The sequence below is a fragment of the Haliotis rubra genome, unplaced genomic scaffold (genome assembly GCF_003918875.1).
Source record: "Haliotis rubra isolate DU_JTF1 unplaced genomic scaffold, ASM391887v1 Scf159, whole genome shotgun sequence".
NCBI classification, from domain to species: Eukaryota; Metazoa; Mollusca; class Gastropoda; order Lepetellida; family Haliotidae; genus Haliotis; species Haliotis rubra.
In genome coordinates, this window is record NW_025765547.1 from 1,259,315 (window position 1) to 1,280,775 (window position 21,461).

The window sequence follows — 21,461 nt, forward strand, 5'->3', positions numbered from 1 at the left end:
AACATGTTTTTCTGGATATCCTATTACGCATCCCACTGAATGCCAAGTTAGGCCGAAGTGGGTTATTTCGACATATGCTATTTGCATTTGTGTAAATTTTAGGGATACAGAGTAAGAGCCTAAAAACAGTTTTTTTCTATTTCCGACAGTACTATAGTTGTTAGTCTAGGTTAATAGCTTCAATATGTTACCATTAACCATAGCAAAGGAACTTGTCTGGATAAATTGACCCTCATGGGATAATTAAATGGCAAAAAAACGAAAGACTAGTTTATTCATAGAAGTAAAAAAGTTACTCCTTTTGTAATACTGATAGCTATTGTATGACGTTAACAAAATTAATGCGTTCATTTTCAAGATTTGGTCATACAATCTTGAAGTCCTATAAGTATCAATTACCGACCACAATGTCAATACCTGGTGTAACCACTAACTGCAAGAACACCCCTGGCCCTCTTCCTCGTTGACTTTCAGAGGGTAGAATTTGGCGTGATATAGAGTTTCATTCCTGTTTCAATATATTGAGATTTTGTTCTGGAGGATCTCCGCGAGTTCGATGGGAAGTCATGAACAAAAGAAAAATCGAACTTTCGTCCGACCTGTTGACCTTTCCCCACGATCTCAAATTCCAGTGCTCCATATGGCTGAACTATTTCTGAGTCCGGCGTTAGACTACAGACAAAAAATCAAATTCCAGTGACGTCAAGCTTGACCACAAGCTTATCGAACTGTTTAGGTCGTCTGGCTCCATATAACCGGATGATTTTAGGCGATTTCTGGCCGTTCCGTTGTGCAAACGACTATGTGGAAGCCATTCGTCTTTAACACGCAACTTGACATGAACATGAACGGAGGTCTTGGGATTCTGAGATGGGTTGTATCCTTCCTAGGAATTGTCACCCGTAGTCGACTTGGATGATAACCAACCGTTCATGCAATATCCCTCAATGACATGCCATCTTTGAGCTGTTGTCAGTTGAACCTCTGGTTGATGGCTTTTCTTGACTACCCTGTTTTCGATGGTTTTCTTTGACTACAACGTTGATCGATGGCTTTCCTTGACTACCAAGCTGGTTGATGGCTATCCATAAACATCAAGTCGGTTGATGGCCTTCCCCATCTGCCAAGATGATTCGTGAGATTACCAGAAAGCAACGATGGTTCATCCAGACGATGTTTCAAGGTTTGCAAGCACCATACCCGTGCTTGTGTTTTTCATAACAGTGGTAAATGTTCAGACCTGCGTCGCTTTGGTAGTAAAAACACTATTCTGCTCGATTTGTCGCCCACAACCTAGAGTATCCCCGATCGAACGTTGTTGGCTGACATCCTTTTGTGGCAAATATCCCAGTTCGCCTTCTGAAACTGATGGCTCAAAGGGAATAGGCTGCGCGAGTACACTCACACACGCACGCACGCGCGCACACACGCACACCAGATCAACACTTGTAATATCAAATACAACTGATTCAACTGACCCTGAAACCAAAGAAATGAGGGCTATATCAAACAAAGCTTCTAAATCCAATTATATTGCTTATCTCCAGAAAAGGAAGGAAATACTGCTTCCAGTCTGTTCAACCTATCTTGTCACCTCAGTGGTTTATTTTGACATGGGAAATGGTACTGAGTGCACAAATCAGTCATCTTGTAACAAAGATGTTGAAGCCGATGGCTGAACTGATTAATGAACGTCACTGACCCAGAGGTTAATACTGAAAGACCTGGGGTCAATGTACATCCAACTTATGGCCAGATTGAGAAAGTCTGCGGCATAAACATTGAATACACATCTTCCATGAGATGGAGCATAGGAACATTTTCTGTGTAATGTTTTGGGGTTTTATCTTTCAATTTATTATTTTTTTGTTTAACGCCGCCCTCGTCACTACACCAATTTGACGGCGGTATGTAAATAATCGATTTAAGCAACTGGAATTGCATGGTTTTAGTAAGTCAGCAAACCTGTCCATCTGATTCCGTTAGTCATCTCCTGCGACAAGATCGACGGTACTAGGTGTATGCTGCCTATCCATTCCATCTTTTTCGTGAATTTACATTATTTGAAGCGTTCAAAGGAAATTAAATATTTACATATAAATTCACTTAATTTACTCTTTGTTATTCTAATGTTAGATTTACCACCACCACCGCCACTACTACTACTACTACTACTAAATCTACTACTACTACTACTACTACTACTACTACTACTAAATCTACTACTACCCATGAAGTGAAGATCCGGGTTAGAATTTATCTTCAGCAGTCCATGCTTGCCGTAAGAGGCGACTACCGGAATCGGGTGGTCAGGCTCGTTGACAGGGTGACGTATGTTGATCACCCATTATTCACAGACCACCCCAAAATAGACAGAAAATTGCTGAGTGCGGCGTTAAACAACAAACAAACAAAACTACTACTACTACTACTACTACTACTACTACTACTAATACTACTAATACTAATACTCCTACTACTTACTACTACTACTACTACTACTACTCAACAACCAACGGTGGCATATTAACATACCAACATACAATATGGATAATTAATCATGGTAACACCACTACCACAACCGTTGCCGCCTCTGTGGCAGTGGATGCCTCTAAAGCCGGCACCACTACCAAATCCCTGCGGCTGCTACTGAACTCCAGCAACCTAACTGACCGGTTGGTCAGACCGGGTAACATGTGTATCAAAATGTCATATATGGTGTATACATGGCAGGAATCGTCGATCACAAGATTGAAACCCTCCTCGATTATTTACAGGCTGCCACCATATATTAGCATATATGGTGTATATGGCGGGAATCGTCGATCACAGAGAAACCATCCTCGATTATGCCACCATTATATGGTATTTATATCACTAAACCTCGGCGTTGGACATGTTTTAATGAAACAAACAAAGGCAAATTCCACCTCACAGGGGTATTTTTTTAGCTGTATTTTAGCATAAGGTTACTATCATTTTACCCCTAAATTACGATATCAGCCCAAGATAGTTTTTCAGCATTTGCTGCTATATTTAAACAAATAAGTTTAAACAGACCCCCAAGAAAGTCTCCAAGCTACGTTTCACCTCATTACTATATAATAAACACGTGAAAAGTCATCTGCTATGTATTCAAGTATCGTGTAATTGTAGGATAAATAGCTTACCATGGTAACGATCCCAATAAAACAAAGTTCAGAATAATTCTAATTAATAAGAAGGGGCCCATCATGAATAAATTACTAGTTAGAGGGTTTTCAAACTGAGACCCCATCGGATTACACGAATCGGTTGTTAGGGTATGATAATTAATTTATTGTTTCTCGCTGGATCGCGTGTTGAAGGTATGGCAACAGGTTAAAACACGTTCTGTGGATTTGTAAGAATTGTACACAAGATTGGACTCGACGATTTACAATAAGTTATGTCCCTTTCCTGTTAGTTTGGCAGAGGGCGCTATTTCACACACCGGCAGCATGGCGGCGGTAAGCATTTTTGTTCCAGACGTTTCGTTTTATTTTTTGCTTATTAATTGCAATAACACACAGAGTTATTCGATAATGATCACATACCATATGTAGTATATCGGCATGACATTTCTTGAATTGTCCTTTTCTTGCTTTGTGATAGAAATATTGGATAGTTGCCATGGACTCAATGAATGTTTATCTTCGTTGTCTAGTTTTCGAGCAAATTCCTCACCCAGCTTCGTGAATATTTTGCTATCCTTTGGATGTACGACTGCTCGAGTTTAATCAGCGCAATCCTCATCGTGTTTGTTATATATACTTGTTGTGTTTTGTCATGAATTCCCAGCAGCATCATTACATTATTGGATGATAGATAATAATATTGAACCCTTTACTAGGCTTTGGATGTCAGACAACTAGATCAACAATTTCTTATGTGTGTTTCGCCCACTAGTGTACAAATGTCACTATGCCTTATGATCGTAATAAATGGAAAAATACCTGTTCTGTAATGGATACACATTTCATGAATAGATGAAGTGTGCACACAAAAAGGGCCCAGGTCTCCCTTCTTGAGAGCCATTTGGTAGTTTATAATTTTTCTTTCCATATAGGCAGCATTTCATTGCTACTTCTTGACCAATTGTGGGACGAACAAATTGGAAAGTCAACTGGAGAACAACTTGTCAAAATAATCCCTTGAACAAATTTAGCCCACTGCATGTTTAATGTCATTTATCAATGTGGCAGCTAAAATGTCTCACAGTCTAAGAATATATAATACCTTATAAGATAAAAATGCCTTGTATGCGAAGAAATGTGGTGGTAATTCGTTGGTTTCACAATACTTTTCTACTATTTATGATATTCAAATATCTGGCCGGATTAACCTCGTGTCGCATAGAAGCGTGTGAAAACTATCCACTGTCATCATGCTTCGGTTTAGTCGTATTTTTATCGATAGCATAAAACACTCCAAAGAAAAATAAAATCAAAACAAATATATAGTTTTATGTTGAATACAACTGATCCCAGTTGATTTATGAAACAGAAGCCGGATTTAAGTTATGTTAACAAGCTCTTGTATAAAGACATCTCACCACCACCGGCCCTTCCAGAAATATATTAATTGCAGATCCCCTTCTCACAACTAAACAAACACATCTCTGATGGAGTTACGGGATAATAACCAAAATAGGACATCAATTATTGAAAAGCAGAGGCAAATGGAAGTATGTACTCAGCTATGAACAGTTGTCACAACGTAAATAATTTTCATAACTTTTATTTAGCGTGCATTTACACTATCGATAAACATATGACCAAGCCGGAAGGATGCCAGTGGATTTTCGCTACGCGAGAAATGCGCATAAACGGCCGAGCCGAAAACACAGTTGAAAAGTAATGTGAAACCAACGTATGGTAAACCATCATGATCATCATGTTTAGTGGTTATTTCATCAATATACACTCATGTGTGCAATACACAAGGCAATACAGCTGGACTTGTCCTATATTCTTTTTGAGAATATTGATGCTGTCATATATATATGGGAATATGTTATAACAAAATATGAAATATAATGACATTATGCTTGCATAATTACTCAATTATATGTTTCTGTATTTCCAGACAACAGTAGAAAAGGTTCAAGAAGTAAGAGAGGTGACAAAGATTGAAAGAATTGGTAAGCTTTTAGTTTCTCATGAATAATACTTGGATAAAGTCATTATCAGATAACACTGTCAGGTACACATGGTAAATTATGTGACATTTTTTCTTGTTACGATAAAATTTTGAGATTTGCCATGAAATGACTGCCTAGTGTATCAGTACACATCTCAATATTTAAGCCATAATACAGTATATATTGGGATACTTTATCTTTCATGACAAAAATCATGGTCTTGAGTTCAGTTTGTGGTTTGCCCTGATTGTGTTTCTGCTTCAATTGTGGCTTTCCTCCTACACAAAGCTGACTTCCCGTGATCTAACAGGAAAACTGTTAAGAGTGGCATTAAAACTAACTCACTCACAAACATGCTTCTGATAATGGCACATTTTTGTATTTTGGGAAAAAACTTACGACAATTTTGAAACTCATATTTTCATATAGAGTATTATAATGTTTACTTGCTTAGGTCCAGTCAATGCATTGTAATATAAACATGGTAAAGTGATGAGTCGATTTTTCTGAAAATAAGTAGCTTATCTGGAGATCCGACCTATTATCACACTATATTATATGCAAAATAACCATGACCTTGTTTTATTAGGTGCACATTCCCACATCCGAGGCTTGGGTCTTGATGATGCGTTGGAAGCAAGGAAGGTATCACAGGGAATGGTGGGGCAGTCGGATGCTCGGCGAGCAGCTGGTGTCGTCTTGGAGATGATTAAGGTAATCTTTTGGATTGGTGATTATATCAAATATTAGTTGTCTCCATCTCTCTTCCCAATAATTCACCATAATTCTGTTGATCATTGAAAATATCTTCTGAGCATGAGTCCATACATCCTTAATTAGATCATGTTTAATCATGAACTGTTTTATAGTTGATGTATTTAGTAAAGACTGTTTTATATTAACTGTAAGCTGGAAAAGGTGTTTTTATGAGTATTAAGTTACTGAACATGCTGATTGAGAATAAAGTAATCATGTGTATCGTTTCTTTCCTGCCATATTAAGCTGTCATACAATGATATAACTAAAATACTTCTAAAATGCATCTCTTTGACATTATTCAAGACTGTCCACAGGAAACTGTTCCTGTAGTGAATGCTTTGATAACATGCTTATGGCAAATACCTATTAAAGGTGGTTTATTGTGATGACAGGGTACAATGTGGGAAGATAGCTGGTCCCCGTGCATGTTGTTGAATATTGCTAAAAGCTGGCCAGCCAGGAACTCTGACATTATTCAAGACTGTCCAAGACAGCTATAGCCATGGGTGAGTGCTCAGGATGTCAGCTACTGCAGTGTTTTCTGGCCAGCCAGGAACCAAGACAGCTATAGCCATGGGTGAGTGCTCAGGATGTCATTGATTGATGGATTGTTTTGTTTATGTACAGCCCTGGTTTAGGTTCAATATTTAGAAGCATTCAGCTACATTGATATTTCTGTGTGATTATCTGGACAGTTTAAGTGAGAACTGATTGCCTGCTTCATATTAGTTTCTTCATCTGATGATAACCATCAGTATTCAACTCTTCCTTCCTGTAAATAATCCATGAAGATCTGAGAAGGGGTCTTCAGGAACCCATGCGCCCGGAGAGCGGAAGTTCGCGGGTTCGATCCCCGGCCGCGTCATACCAAAAGACGTTAAAATATGGTACTTGTTGGTCCCTGCCTGGCGCTTGGCATTAATGGGTACAACAAGGACTGGTCGGCTCGGAGTCAGTATAATGTGTCTGAGTGGGATATTCATGCTTCACTGCGGCATGGTATCTCAGTGAGCTAGCACTATAAAACCAGCTTAAGTCTGGGCTAGTACAAGCAGCCACACATACACACACATGCACGTCGTCATATGAGTGAAAAATTCTCAAGCACGATGTTAAACCCAATTTCACCTCACCTCACCTCAGGAACCCATGCTTGTTGTATGAGGCGATTAAAGGGATCAGGTGGTCGGGCTTGCTGACTTTGTTGACACAAGTCATCATATCCCAGTTGTGTAGATCAATGCTCATGGTGTCAATCACTGGATTATCTGGTCAGACTTGATTATTTACAGACGGCTGTGATGTAGCTGGAAAATTGCTGAGTGTGGTGTTAAAGAACAAAAAACATCAACCATAAAACAACTTCTTGAAGATGTCCCAGAGGGATTCCGGGTTAGAATAGGTTGTATGATGAATCAGGTGATCACACTCTGAGTGGTGGACTCTGTCAGTGTACACCAATGGCAGAGATCATTGCTCATAATATCAATCACCTGCTAGGGCTCTATACTCCCCATGGAGCTGCAAGTTGGTGTGTTACACATGTGCATGTTATTATTACTGGACATTTCAGGCATTGCCCAGGCGCTTGGTTCAGACACACCTTTCACAAGCATCGCTGGCAGCGAGATCTTCTCCCTGGAGATGAGCAAGACGGAGGCTCTAACACAGGCTTTCAGGAAGTCCATTGGAGTCCGAATTAAGTAAGTGGACATTTGTACATGGCCCTGTTTCAGGGCCTTGAGTTGTAGTGAGGCATGGAGAGGATTTCTAGAGGGTGGTAAATGTTGTTTGTTAAAAGGGATTGTTTATTGAAGGAGACAGGTGGCCCACTTGTCTAAGGTGCTGCAGAGTTGTGTCCCTTGGGCATATCAAGTTAACTCAAATTATGGGTCTAGTTTGTCAGCACCATATCTGCGCTCATGGGATTCTCCAAACTGGTAAATGTCACAGATGTGCATCTTTTGGGCATACTCACAATAAACTCACTGCGATACTGTTAAAAGCAGGGTAAAACTCACTCATTTATTGTTAAAAGGGTGTATAATATTGCTTTATTTACAACTACCATTCCATGATGGTCATACTGCATGCTGCTCTACATGTTCTAGCCATCTATGGGCTTGCTTATACATAGCAATGAGAATACAGCCTTAGGATGCCATGCAAATTGTGATGAACATGTTGATGAAGTAAAGATCTAATGTCAGTCCTCATTGACAAGTAGATTTGAAGGCTGTAATCCTATCCTGAATCCTTTCTCAGTACTTCTATATTGGACGGATATGACAGAAATTGTGAAAATGGCAACCATTAAAAACATTTCTGAGGCTGAATAAGAGTTTCAATTTCTAGGAAGTTAGGACATGCAATAAATATACTAAGTAGTGAGAATCTTCACTGAAATTGTCCACTTTTTTAAGGGAAGAGACAGAAATTATAGAAGGTGAAGTCGTGGAAGTACAAATAGACCGTCCAGCCACAGGAACTGTAAGTATGAACAATGTGTGCCACAGTTTCTGCATTAACACTGGTTGTTCTTTAGAGCTGAACATTGAAGTTTCATTGTCACAAGCGGATTGCTGCTGGAAGTCACTGCGTGGATTTGTGTAGTTTGTTGAAATTGAAAATCCGCCATATGGCTGGAATATTGCTGAGTGCGGCGTAAAACTAAGCTCACTAAAGAAAAACTAAGTTGAAAGTCTGTTGCTTTAAGAACATGGTTAATTCAGCTCATGGGTACAGCACCTGTATGTCTTTAAGCCCCACTGTTATTAAGTCAATGAACTTGGATATAAATGGTTTACATTCTGTTGAAAAGTCAAGTGATTTCCTGTCCCGGATGTTTGTCAACACATGTTTTATCACATTTTTGTATGGCCATGCATATTTTTTCTTGATCATTTCCTATATGAAAAAGTGTCATTGTTTCATTCCATTGAGTAGTAGGTTGATTAAGCTTGGGATAAAATATAGGATTTTAAGCAAAAGTAACATTTAGGAGTCAAGGTCCATAATAAACCTGATCAGTAGATGTTGATAGGGTTAAAGATCACCTGATACTGGCTACATCTCAGAACTTGATTGGCTGAACCACTCATGTTTTGTTTCCATGGAGACATGTGTCTGTAGTCATGTTCATGTTGCAGGGAGCCAAGGTGGGAAAGCTGACCCTCAAGACAACAGAGATGGAAACAATCTATGACTTGGGACAGAAGATGATTGAGTCTCTCACCAAGGAGAAGGTTCAAGCTGGGTAAGGGAGGAAACTCAGGCTATATTGAAAGATGAACTAATTTTGATCTTAGAGCCATTTGTGCTGCTTCACTTAAAAATACTTCTCCTGCTACTGACAATTTTAACATGTTCAGTGGGTTGTGATAGAACTATTGCTCATGATATATCTCTTCATCTTCACCTGCTTCACATGTCTGTTTGCACAAGTATCTGAAAATGCCAAGTCAGTATGCATGATTTTGATCACAAAGATAATCTATCTTCCAACGCCATTTCCATGTCTTCCAAGCTGTATGTATGATGGCCTTAATAGAAAGCATAGGTTCTATTCTCTTCATGGGGGCTGTGTGTGGAACCATTGCTGCTGGAATATTGCTATTAGACTCACTCATCACATGACTCATCACATGACCTGCACCTATATTTTCTTCCTATTGGTAATTGAATCTCTTTCACCATGTTTTCAGAGATATTATCACAATTGACAAGGCTACAGGAAAGATCACAAAGCTTGGAAGATCGTTCACACGAGCACGAGACTATGATGCTATGGGATCCCAGGTAGGATCTTTGCTGCTGTATCCCTTCATCTTTTAATGCCAGCTTTACTGTGTGTCACTATTGGAACCATGGGCGTACCAATATGCTCTGTCTGACTAACACTGCACTTCTGCTGACTGCTTGGTTTGGCTACAGTATTTTTAGCATCCACACATTTTGAATCTTAATCACTTAGCTCCAATGGCATATACTTTTTGTTTGCTGACAGAGAGCTTTCAAAATTCCAGATGGTAACAAACACTGTTGGTGTTTTTTTGGTGGTGGCCATCTTGTATTTCAAATCCCATGCCAGTTTCTGTTGAACTATAGTCACCTTTCACTGTGTATGCTGTACCCATTACCTTTCAAAATCAAGGAATTTTAGTCAGTGCTTTGTTTGAATCTGAATGAATGTTTTCATTGTTTGCAATTTCTGGGGCTTTCGCACAAGATTTTCTTACTGCTCTTCAGACAAAGTTTGTCCAGTGCCCTGAAGGTGAACTACAGAAGAGAAAGGAAGTGGTCCACACTGTCACTCTGCATGAGATCGATGTCATCAACAGCCGTACACAAGGGTTCCTTGCCCTCTTCTCAGGTAGGCACACAGGAAGTCTGGCACCACCACACTAGAGGCAACCTTGGGTAGACTCTCTAGTAAGAATGTGACATCCATGAGGTCCTATTATATCCCCCGCAACGCCGCTTTAAAGGGGTATTAAAATGGACTCCTCGATCCGTCCGTATGCCGCCCATCCGGCCCATGCACATTAGTCTTTTTTCCCGAGCAGAACTCTAAAACCGTTTCACTATTTCTTCACCAAACTTGGCACATAGATAGATCTGGTGGTGTACTGGTGCCTTTTGGTAGTTTTAGAATTTGAATAAAAAGTTTTGGCTTTTCCGTGGCAACAAGTTTGACTTAGCCTGAAATTGGTGATAGTGCTCCATTTTGGATATTTGACATAATCATAACTCGTAGACATAATCATGAAGAGTATTTTGCCATTATGGGGATATTGATGACTTTGTCTTCTTGTTTTATGATTGTATGATTTCTACTCTCAGTCAGGCTCTTGATATCCATGAGGCCTCTGTAGTGTTTAGATTTTTAACAAGCATCTCTCTTTGTTGCTTTTCTGAAAGCCCAGGGTGGTTATTACTGTGACTACTGTATGGCCAATACACTGCTTAATATTGTTTTAAAAGTTAGATAATGGAACCTTCTTTTTAGAGTAATGCCCGCAAAAGATAGGGCAGTCAGGAGAATACAAAACAGATTAAAACTCTTTGTATCTCATTTTCTGTCGCCTGAGAAACAAGAGGAGAAATAAATACACAGCCAGATATTTCATTCATATTGGAAGATGCTTGGTATCTATCAGACCTTGTATGGCTTTAAAATGCAGATTATGATATTCAGTGTACAGTTCTTCACCAAGTCCAATGTCATGTTGTGTTTCAGGGGACACTGGTGAAATCAAGGCAGAAGTCAGAGAGCAAATCAATGCAAAGGTTGCAGAATGGAGGGAAGAGGGGAAGGCTGAAGTTGTACCTGGGGTATGTTATTTGGTTCAAACAGTGTGGAAAGAGGGGAGGGTGTGTGTGTGTGTGAGAGAGAGAGAGAGAGAGAGATCGTTTCCTTGTCATGCCAGTGAGCCGGGATTGATTCCCTTCATAGATAAGATGTCTCAAGACCATTTCTGGTGTTTCCTACCATGATGTTGCTGGAATATTGCTAAAAGTGGCATGAAACACTCTCACTCACTCACTCGCTGGGCCATACTTGATATTTACAGGCAGTGGTAGTGCTTGAATATTGAATGAAGTATGAAAAAACAGTCACTTTCTCAAATACTGACTGGCTCAGATGATACAGGTTCAAGTCTGCGTATGGGTACAGTGAAACCCATAATTGCAATTAACAATATCTGCTGTTTATGTTGTAATGGTTCTGAATGTATGCTGTGTTTCAGGTGCTGTTTATTGACGAGGTTCACATGTTGGACATCGAGTGCTTCTCCTACCTGAACCGCGCCCTGGAGAGTGATATGGCTCCCATCCTCATTGTGGCTACCAACAGAGGCATCACAAAGTCAGTTGGCACCGCATCATATATTTTAGTTTAGGGAGGGGGTGTTAGTTGGATGGGATTCTGGAGATGCCCACAAGCCTGTGCTTGTACAAGGCAACCAACTAGATTGGGGGGTCGAATCAATTACTTAGCTGATTGCATGTCATACAGCATGGCATGAAGTGTCGCTCATAATGTATAAACACTGAATTATCTAGTTCAAATTCAATTATTTACAGGCTGTCAAATCCCAGGTTCAACCTGATTGTGAGCCTTGGTTTGTCAGCACCACACTTCTACACATAGGTTTCAGATATGTAAGGCATGTATCACTTTGGAATGAAAAAATGTTCAAAGTTACATAGAAAGCAAACTTGCCCACATTACATTCAAAGTGCATTGCAAAGTATTTGAGGTAATTGGCAGGAGTGTTTGCAGTTGCCTATTTTTATTATTAATATAAGGTTTGTTACAAGAACTAAATTGACTTCTATGCTTATTGGGGCAGTGGGGTAGCCTAGTGGTTAAGGTGTTTGCTCGTCACGTTGAAGACACCCAGGTTCGATTCCCCACATGGGTACAATGTGTGAAGCCCATTTCTGGTGTCCCCCACCGTGATATTGCTGGAAAATTGCTAAAAGTGGCGTAAAACTAAACTCACTCACTCTATGCTTATTTTCATAGCCTTAACATGTAGTGGGTTCATTGTTATTGTAAAACTACTCGACCCACAGGATGATTTCTGTCTCTCTCCACATTGTACTCCTGTGTTGTCTCACTGCACAATAATAATCCACCTATTTAATGGAGTACTTCTTTCTGTCCAGGATCCGTGGCACACAATACAAGAGCCCTCACGGTATCCCCATCGACCTGTTGGACAGACTTCTCATCATCACAACATCCCCCTACGAAGAGAAAGAGATCAAACAGATTCTCAAGATCAGGTATGGAACCTGTTGTTTGTAGTTAATTCACCTGTTGTGTGGTGCAGGGGTTGTGGTCTGTCAAAATTCCCTATTGATAAAGTGTTGTCGGATGTAAGGTGTTTTTCTCTAAATGTTGTGTGATATCGGGTGTAGTGGTGTGTCAAAATCCCCTGTTGAACTATTGTTATATGTGATACAGGTAGATTTCTCTATCTCAGTCCATCATTGACTGTTGTGTAATGCAGGTGTGAGGAGGAAGACGTAGAGATGAATGAAGATGCCCTGACAGTACTCACCCGCATCGGGATGGAGACATCACTGAGATACTCCATCCAGCTCATCACCACTGCCAGTCTGTGTTGTCGCAAGAGGAAGGTTAGTCACTGGTTTGCATAGTCAGGCCTTTGTTGGAAATGGTCCCAAGTGATCTGTACTTGTAGATGCCTTCTGTTATTATCCATCAGTCACACTGATTTCAGGTCTTCATGCCTCAGGTAGCACTGTTGTCTAAGCTATTGCAGTTTGCTGTGCAGAGTTGCATCCTTTGGGCATAACTGAACCTATGATCGAATCCCGGTTTGTCCTGTTTGTTTTTCCTTGATGGAATACTGCACAAAGTGGCTTCAAAACCACCTCTCAAAAATGTAACGGTCAGCTGGTGTGTATGTTACTGTCTGGACAAGACAATCCAGTGATTGATGTCTTGAGCATTGTGCTATTCAGTTAGAATGTGATGACATGCATCCAACAAGAGGTATGATGTAACTTCATTGTGATTTTCCATTGGGTTCAGGTCAGAATTAATCCCAAGCAACCTTTGTTGGTTGTTGGAGGTGACCAAATGACTTAGTTTGCCATCATAACCCAATAGTGTAGATCCGTGTTTATCATATCAGTCACTGGATTGTCTGGTCCAGATTCATTTATTTACATACCTCTGTAGCATAGCTGGAATATTGCCTAATGCAGCGTGGAGTGACAAACAAATGAAAATTGAAGCTAGTTCCTTACAAAATTATGAAGCAAAACTGTACGCTTTTGTTTGTTGTTAACGCTAGCAATATTCCAGCTATATAGTGGCAGTTTGTAAATAATAAAGTCTGGACCAGACAAGCCAGTGGTGAACAGCATGAGCATAGATCCATGCAATTGGAATACAATGACATGTGTCATGATATTTGTATTTGGATGACTACTGTTTATGCAGTGTTGATGTTTGTGTGGTGTTCTCAGGGTGCCGAGGTTGATGTGGATGATATCAAGCGAGTTTACTCCCTGTTCCTTGACGAGTCAAGATCAACACAGTTCCTGAAGGAATACCAACAAGAGTTTATGTTCAACGAGATGCCAGAGTCAGGTAGTCACGAGTTGAATTAACGCTTTCGGTTTCATATGAAATGTAAAGATTATCAATTTGGTCAAACATTCATCTAATTTTCAAACATAGTATGTTTATCTCCTAATTCAGCAGATTGGTTTAATAAATCAATTAGCTTGTATTCATTGATACTATTTCAGTTATTTTACAATGCAGTGATTTTCATGGAAAATGTAATAGAAGCTACTTGAGATGATTTTTCAATTTTTTTAGAAGGAAATATATTTGGCCTAATTGTAGTTTACTTCAGTTTTTGCACATGACAGTATGTCTCATTATTGTAATTCGTTATTGGAAACATCAGAGAGATGAAAACATTTAGTGTGAGAAGCTATTGTTTTACCTCTTACGCCATCTGTTTTCAGAATCAATGGAAACAAGCTGATGGCCGACTCAGTTGGCAGCCATACTGGATCTGACAAAGGACTTTATTCCATGCTGGGCAGTCTCATTGTGTTCATCATTGCAAAATTGTACAAACTTTTATAATAAAATTCAAACTACAATCGTATGTAGTCGGAGTACATATTGAAGTGATGCGGCACAGTGTGAAGGGTTTTAACTCCAGTTTCCGTCCTCTAGTTTAAGGGTCCTTGCAGGCAATGTGAGGGCCCTGTGAAGTAATGGTGTAGAGAACTGTATGTTTTGATAACGTTTTAGAGCCTGGAATGAATTATTGAACATGTGGACTGATGGATGAAATGATGCATGTAACTGCTCTGAAAGAAACAAACACTCTAACAAAATCATAGATGTGTTGTAGGTACAGAGAATAATACTGTGCGTCCTTCTGCACACAGCGTCCATCCTCTACATGTGTGCGTACTGGACACACATTGGCGTGTTGCGTAAAACCCTGATGTGTCATATTTTGGGTTGATGCTTATCCAGAGGATAGGGTTGTGACAGTTTCAGTGATGTGTGACCAGCTAGGTGTGTGTGTTCTGAGTTGTTCAACACCACTAGCCAAAGCGGTTCGAATTGCACATGGGTACAATGTGTGAAGCCCATGATGTTGCTGGAATATTGCTGCCTGTAAACAGACTATTGCAAGATTCAGCGGCCTGTAAACAACCAAGTTCAGGCCATACAATTGATACTGTGTAACAACCCATGCTGTAGGGCACTATGAAATTCAATCAACCAAGTTAACTGATCCAGACCACATGCTGCATTACGTCTACATACAACCAGAGTAAGTGTGGATCTGTGCTCATGACATCAACCCCTGGTTTGACCAGTTATATATCCAGTAACAGTATCGATCACATTATTACCTGTACCAAAATGCTGCAGAGTTTCTTATAAGCATGAAGATGGTTACACTTGAATATCTTCATAAAGATCACGCAGACAAGGTTTAGGAAACACGTTTATTTCTATAAACATAGAAATGCCACAAAGAACAACAGAATGAGTAAAAACTGCTAAACCCATATGGAAATGTTCCCAATGAAACCAACAAATGTCTGGAGACGTGTAGTGGGTACTGAGTTATGTCCCTTTGTACAGAAATCGCCACCAGGTGAACACCGAATTTGATGATGAAATCCTTGATATTTCATACCACATACCTTGAAACGTAATCATTAAATAAAACAACCTCATGCTTACATTATGTTTCTTACATTCTTTTAAGTGCTGAGTTCTGTTCAACAGAGCTATCAGCTAACAGTTTTGACAAGTTTCTATTAATGCCAGTTGTGGAGCTAATATCAGTTGTGGAACCAGTCCATGATGCAATAAACTTGTACGAATCCAAAGGTAGGAACATTGCTATATGGTGTGTAGTTCAACTGTCACTATTTTTTAACAAAGTCTACAACTTGGTGATGATAAAATGGGAATATAATGTGCAAACAGCCTCTTCCTGCCGACTACATGACAACACTTTCAAGACAAGTCAAACCGAGTCTCCATGTGAGGACTTGAGTTGCCAACAACGCTGTCACTCCACGCCATAGTGGGCACTGATGGCATCAATCAAGTCGGCCTTCTTTGATCCTGATGATGGGATCTTCTCTTTCTTGATAAACTCCTTCAGCACTGCCACAGTTAGTTTACCCAGCTGAAAAACAAGAAAATATGTCAATCACAATATAATTCACTCTCTGACTTGCTGTGTTATAACCTATATGTTATTCTTACCCAACATATAGCTTTGATAAATAATGAATCAGAAATGAAATGCCCCTGTCAGTATTCCAGAATTAATCCCTGGCATCCTGTGTAGGTTGTACAAAATAACGTAAATATACAGGTCAGACACAGTGGCCTTGTTGATTGGTTGTTGGTGTTTAACACCGCACCCAGCAATATTCCAGATATATGGCGGCCTTGCAGGGTACCAGATAAGGGTCGTAACGGCGTATGTACGGAAAAAAAATATGCACGATATGGTAGGAAATAATTTAGAAACCGTAGCAGATACGCACCACAGCAATGGTGTACGGTCTTAGAATCATTTACAGTCGTATTTATCTGATAAAGTATTGTTTTATTGTTCATTGCCCTGTTTACACAAGAGAAGCAATGTTGTGCATATATGAAATGAAACACAAGATTACTCATACTCCATTAATTTCCATTCAGTACTCTAAATGTACACTTAAGGTTTTCCAGTACTCCTATATTGAACAAATAAGGAGTACGTACTCCTGATGTTGAAAAATTATCTGGAGCCCTGCCTTGTTTATTGAGTGTCACAGGATTTAACACTGTGTTCTCTGGTCTAGCATGACAATGTACAGGCTGGCATCATTTAGCTGAAATATGCTGTGTATGGTACTAAAAATCAAATGAATGAATGTCGTATTATGCTTGGTCAGCAACATTCCAGTAACAATATCACTGAGGTCCAAGTATTCACTTCTGGATCAGACCAACCAAAGTTCCAGTTACAAATCTATTTTGTGAATCATTGTGTACACATGAAGCTTATCATATTTCTAGGTCTACCTTTCAAGCATCAGGAACCTACAGTGTCATGATTTTAACAATGGTATTGTGCTAAAATACAAACAACATTTGAACACGTGCAGGTTGGTGGGTACCATTTCCGACCTGGAGTGAGCGCGGGAATAATCATGTTTAGTCCAGCCAAACCAGTGAGTGACGATGGTTTTATGCCACTTTTTGCAACATTGCCACAATATCACGGCAGGGCACACAAGAATTGGACTTCACACATTGTACCAATGTGGGGAATCAAACCCAAGTTTTCGGCATGACTAACGCTTTCACCACTAGGATACCCCACTGCCCCTCCACCCTGGCATCCTAGATATGGCATGTAGACATCAACAACTAGGAGACAGAACAAGGCACCTACCCGGCCAGCCTGGGCCTCCTTCTTGATGTCGAGGTCCACCATCGCTGTAGCGAGCTTGGCGGCCTTGGCAGCTGCTGACTCACTCGGGGCTGCCTGAAGCACATCGTGAAACATTAACCTTAGCGGCTTTTATAGTCTGGCCTTCACAATTACAACCATTTTCAATCTGATTCTTTCAATAAAGTAGTCTAGTGTGCAAAATAGCCAACCGGCTGGCAAAATTTTGGTGAGACCTGAAGGATTATCAAATGTCATTTGTCATTTGCCAATATCGCCACTGAAATTCTATCAATACCTTGTTATGCACAGTTATCTGAGTTGATTACCACCTTGTTACGCAGATGAATACAACTGTTTAATTAATATCACTATTATCCCCCTTCAAAATATTGGAGTCACAATTTGCAGATTTGGTTTACATTATTGGTTGACCTGAAAAGCAAATTTTGCGAAAAATTATCCTTTGTTTGAGAATAACAGTAGCAACTAACAATTGTAAGTTTTACACCAAAATTGTATTGAAAAAAGCAAGATTTATGGATGTCAACTTCTTTATTTAGAATATTCACAATAAAGAAGTTGACATCCATAAATCTTGCTTTTCTTATGCATTCCAGTTTTAAATGCGCTTCAAAGATTTAAAATTGTAATGGTTTGCATGTCTGCATCAGTGCCTGAAAACATTATCTGATAAACTATTGTGTGCAATCATCCCCTTAGTTCGCATCATGAAGAAATAATGCAGATGGTCTACATGGTGTACAGAGGGAAACACCACAGGTCACATTCAACAGAACCGTTGGTTATGTAAGGGCAACATTTATAACCATATCTTGGCAACAAGGTACTTTGAAGCAAGAGGAAGACAAGGGCAGGTAACTCTGAAAGGGTGGCCGACTTCTAGAGTGCAAGTTTTTCTCCCTTGTAATTCTGAAAGGGTGGCTGACTTCCAGAGTGCAAGCTTTCCTCCCTGTGTGTTAAGATCAGAAGCACACCGCCCACTGTTGTAGCAGGATAGTAATATGTACGTTTCCAGCTTGCTGACTGACCCATACATAGAGTTCTGGTCCTGTTTCTCCAATATGGCAATACTTTCAAGCTTTACAGACAAAATCCTTCCATCCTATTTTTGTTTGATCTGTAACATAAACAAGTTTCTTTTCTTGCCCCAAATAACCCCTAAGTCAGTCAATGCTCAATAGCCAAAAATAATCCCATTTGTTAGAAAACTATCACTGCTGGTGTAGGTGATTCAACTGACTGGTCAGTGCTCACCTTCCTCTTGGCCCCCGGGACATAGTCTTCAGGGAACACAAGGTCTTTGAAATCATCAATAGTGTGTCCAGCACGCTTCTTCATCTTTTCATCATTGGGCTCTGGAGATAAACACAGAGTGAGTGAACAACAGCAATCTTTTTCAAGGGCGGCCTTTAAACAATAAGTCTCAACTAGGTCAACCAGTAACTTGCAGCTGGAAAAACTCTTCACACCATCAGCGAGGATGTTACGCTCACACCATCAGTGGAGGATGTTACACTCACACCATCAGTGGAGGATGATATACTCACGTCAGTGGAGAATGATACACTCACACCATCAGCGAGGATGTTACACTCACACCATCAGCGAGGATGTTACACTCACACCATCAGTGGAGGATGTTACACTCCAACCATCAGAGGAGGATGTTACACTCCCACCATCAGGGGAGGATGTTACACTCACACCATCAGGGGAGGATGATACACTCACACCATCAGGGAGGATGTTACACTCACACTATCAGGGAGGATGTTACACTCACACCATCTGGGGAGGATGTTACACTAATACCATCAGGGAGGATGTTACACTGACACCATCAGGGAGGATGTTACGCTCACACCATCAGGGAGGATGTTACGCTCACACCATCAGGGGAGGATGTTAGACTCACACCATCAGGGAGGATGTTACACTCACACCATCAGGGAGGATGTTACACTCACAAAATCTGGGAGGATGTTAGACTGACACCATCTGGGAGGATGTTACACTCACACCATCAGGGGAGGATGTTACACTCACACCATCAGTGGTGGATGATACACTCACACCATCAGGGGAGGATGTTACACTCACACCATCAGGGGATGATGTTACACTCACACCATCAGGGGAGGATGTTACACTCACACCATCAGGGGAGGATGTTACACTCACATCATCAGGGAGGATGTTACACTCACACCATCAGGGAGGATGTTACACTCACACCATCAGGGGAGGATGTTACACTCACATCATCAGTGGAGAATGATACACTCACACCATCAGGGGAGGATGTTACACTCACACCATCAGGGGAGGATGTTACACTCACATCATCAGGGAGGATGTTACACTCACACCATCAGGGGAGGATGTTACACTAACACCATCAGGGGAGGATGTTACACTCACATCATCAGTGGAGAATGATACACTCACACCATCAGCGAGGATGTTACACTCACACCATCAGTGGAGGATGTTACACTCCAACCATCAGAGGAGGATGTTACACTCCACACCATCAGGAGGATGTTACACTCACCACCATCAGGGAGGATGTTACACTCACACCATCAGGGGAGGATGACACACTCACACCATCAGGAGGATGTTACACTCACACCATCAGGGAGGATGTTACACTCACACCATCAGGGAGGATGTTACACTCACACCATCAGGGGAGGATGTTACACTCACACCATCAGGGGAGGATGTTACACTCACACCATCAGGGAGGATGTTACACTCACACCATCAGGGAGGATGTTACACTCACACCATCAGGGAGGATGTTACACTCACACCATCAGGGAGGATGTTACACTCACACCATCAGGGAGGATGTTACACTCACACCATCAGGGAGGATGTTACACTCACACCATCAGGGAGGATGTTACACTCACACCATCAGTGGAGGATGTTACACTCACACCATCAGGGAGGATGTTACACTCACACCATCAGGGGAGGATGTTACACTCACACCATCAGGGAGGATGTTACACTCACACCATCAGGGGAGGATGATGTTACACTCACACCATCAGGGAGGATGTTACACTCACACCATCAGGGAGGATGTTACACTCACACCATCAGGGGAGGATGTTACACTCACACCATCAGGGAGGATGTTACACTCACACCATCAGGGAGGATGTTACACTCACACCATCAGGGGAGGATGTTACACTCACACCATCAGGGAGGATGTTACACTCACACCATCAGGGAGGATGTTACACTCACACCATCAGGAGGATGTTACACTCACACCATCAGGGAGGATGTTACACTGACAACCATCAGGGAGGATGTAACACTCACAAAATCTGGGAGGATGTTAGACTGACACCATCTGGGAGGATGTTACACTCACACCATCAGGGAGGATGTTACACTGACACCATCAGGGGAGGATGTTACACTCACACCATCAGGGAGGATGTTACACTCACACCATCAGGGGAGGATGTTACACTCACACCATCAGGGAGGATGTTACACTCACACCATCAGGGGAGGATGTTACACTCACACCATCAGGGGAGGATGTTACACTCACACCATCTGGGAGGATGTTACACTCACACCATCAGGGAGGATGTTACACTCACACCATCAGGGAGGATGTTACACTCACACCATCAGGGAGGATGTTACACTCACACCATCAGGGGAGGATGTTACACTCACACCATCAGGGGAGGATGTTACACTCACACCATCAGGGAGGATGTTACACTCACACCATCAGGGAGGATGTTACACTCACACCATCTGGGGAGGATGTTACACTCACACCATCAGGGAGGATGTTACACACACCATCAGGAGGATGTTACACTCACACCATCAGGGAGGATGTTACACTCACACCATCAGGGAGGATGTTACACTCACACCATCAGGGGAGGATGTTACACTCACACCATCAGGGAGGATGTTACACTCACACCATCAGGGAGGATGTTACACTCACACCATCAGGGGAGGATGTTAGACTGACACCATCT

General features: G+C 41.1%; 2 protein-coding genes across 4 annotated transcripts in view; one reads left to right on the forward strand and one right to left on the reverse strand.

Annotated features, from left to right (window-relative positions):
• The first annotated feature begins 3,452 nt into the window (after positions 1-3,452).
• LOC124271256 (ruvB-like 2) lies at positions 3,453-14,581 on the forward strand. 2 transcript variants are annotated; one of them, XM_046706351.1, is made up of 16 exons: positions 3,453-3,488; positions 5,107-5,161; positions 5,751-5,876; positions 6,321-6,350; positions 6,456-6,497; positions 7,494-7,623; positions 8,344-8,410; positions 9,070-9,176; positions 9,625-9,718; positions 10,169-10,292; positions 11,160-11,254; positions 11,671-11,789; positions 12,596-12,715; positions 12,943-13,072; positions 13,931-14,054; positions 14,441-14,581. In XM_046706351.1, the coding sequence occupies exons 1-16, from the start codon at positions 3,480-3,482 to the stop codon at positions 14,458-14,460; spliced, it is 1,392 nt and encodes a 463-aa protein (XP_046562307.1). In that variant the 5' UTR covers positions 3,453-3,479; the 3' UTR covers positions 14,461-14,581. The 2 variants fall into 2 exon arrangements, with proteins under 2 accessions (XP_046562307.1, XP_046562305.1); XM_046706349.1 differs by lacking the exons at positions 3,453-3,488; positions 5,107-5,161; positions 5,751-5,876; positions 6,321-6,350; positions 6,456-6,497 and adding an exon at positions 6,413-6,426.
• An 853-nt stretch (positions 14,582-15,434) lies between these two features.
• LOC124271255 (X-ray repair cross-complementing protein 6-like) overlaps positions 15,435-21,461 on the reverse strand; it is a 30,601-nt gene continuing 24,574 nt past the window's right edge. The window contains exons 18-21 of one of the 2 annotated variants that reach the window (XR_006896986.1): positions 18,682-18,782; positions 17,407-17,499; positions 15,951-16,143; positions 15,435-15,890 (exon numbers count right to left, since the gene is read on the reverse strand). Coding sequence is in view for 1 of the 2 variants with exons in the window: in XM_046706348.1 (XP_046562304.1) it covers positions 16,024-16,143; positions 17,407-17,499; positions 18,682-18,782 (314 nt within the window). In the remaining variant the exon portion in view is untranslated. Of the gene's footprint in view, positions 16,144-17,406; positions 17,500-18,681; positions 18,783-21,461 lie in introns of both variants that reach the window. The other variant, XM_046706348.1, reaches the window with a different exon arrangement.

Excerpts from the sequence above, each read along its gene's own strand:
- LOC124271256 (XM_046706351.1), top strand. Across the intron at positions 10,293-11,159 it reads GTTCCTTGCCCTCTTCTCAG|GGGACACTGGTGAAATCAAG; the intron begins GTAGGCACACAG and ends GTTGTGTTTCAG. Across the intron at positions 11,790-12,595 it reads ACCAACAGAGGCATCACAAA|GATCCGTGGCACACAATACA; the intron begins GTCAGTTGGCAC and ends CTTTCTGTCCAG.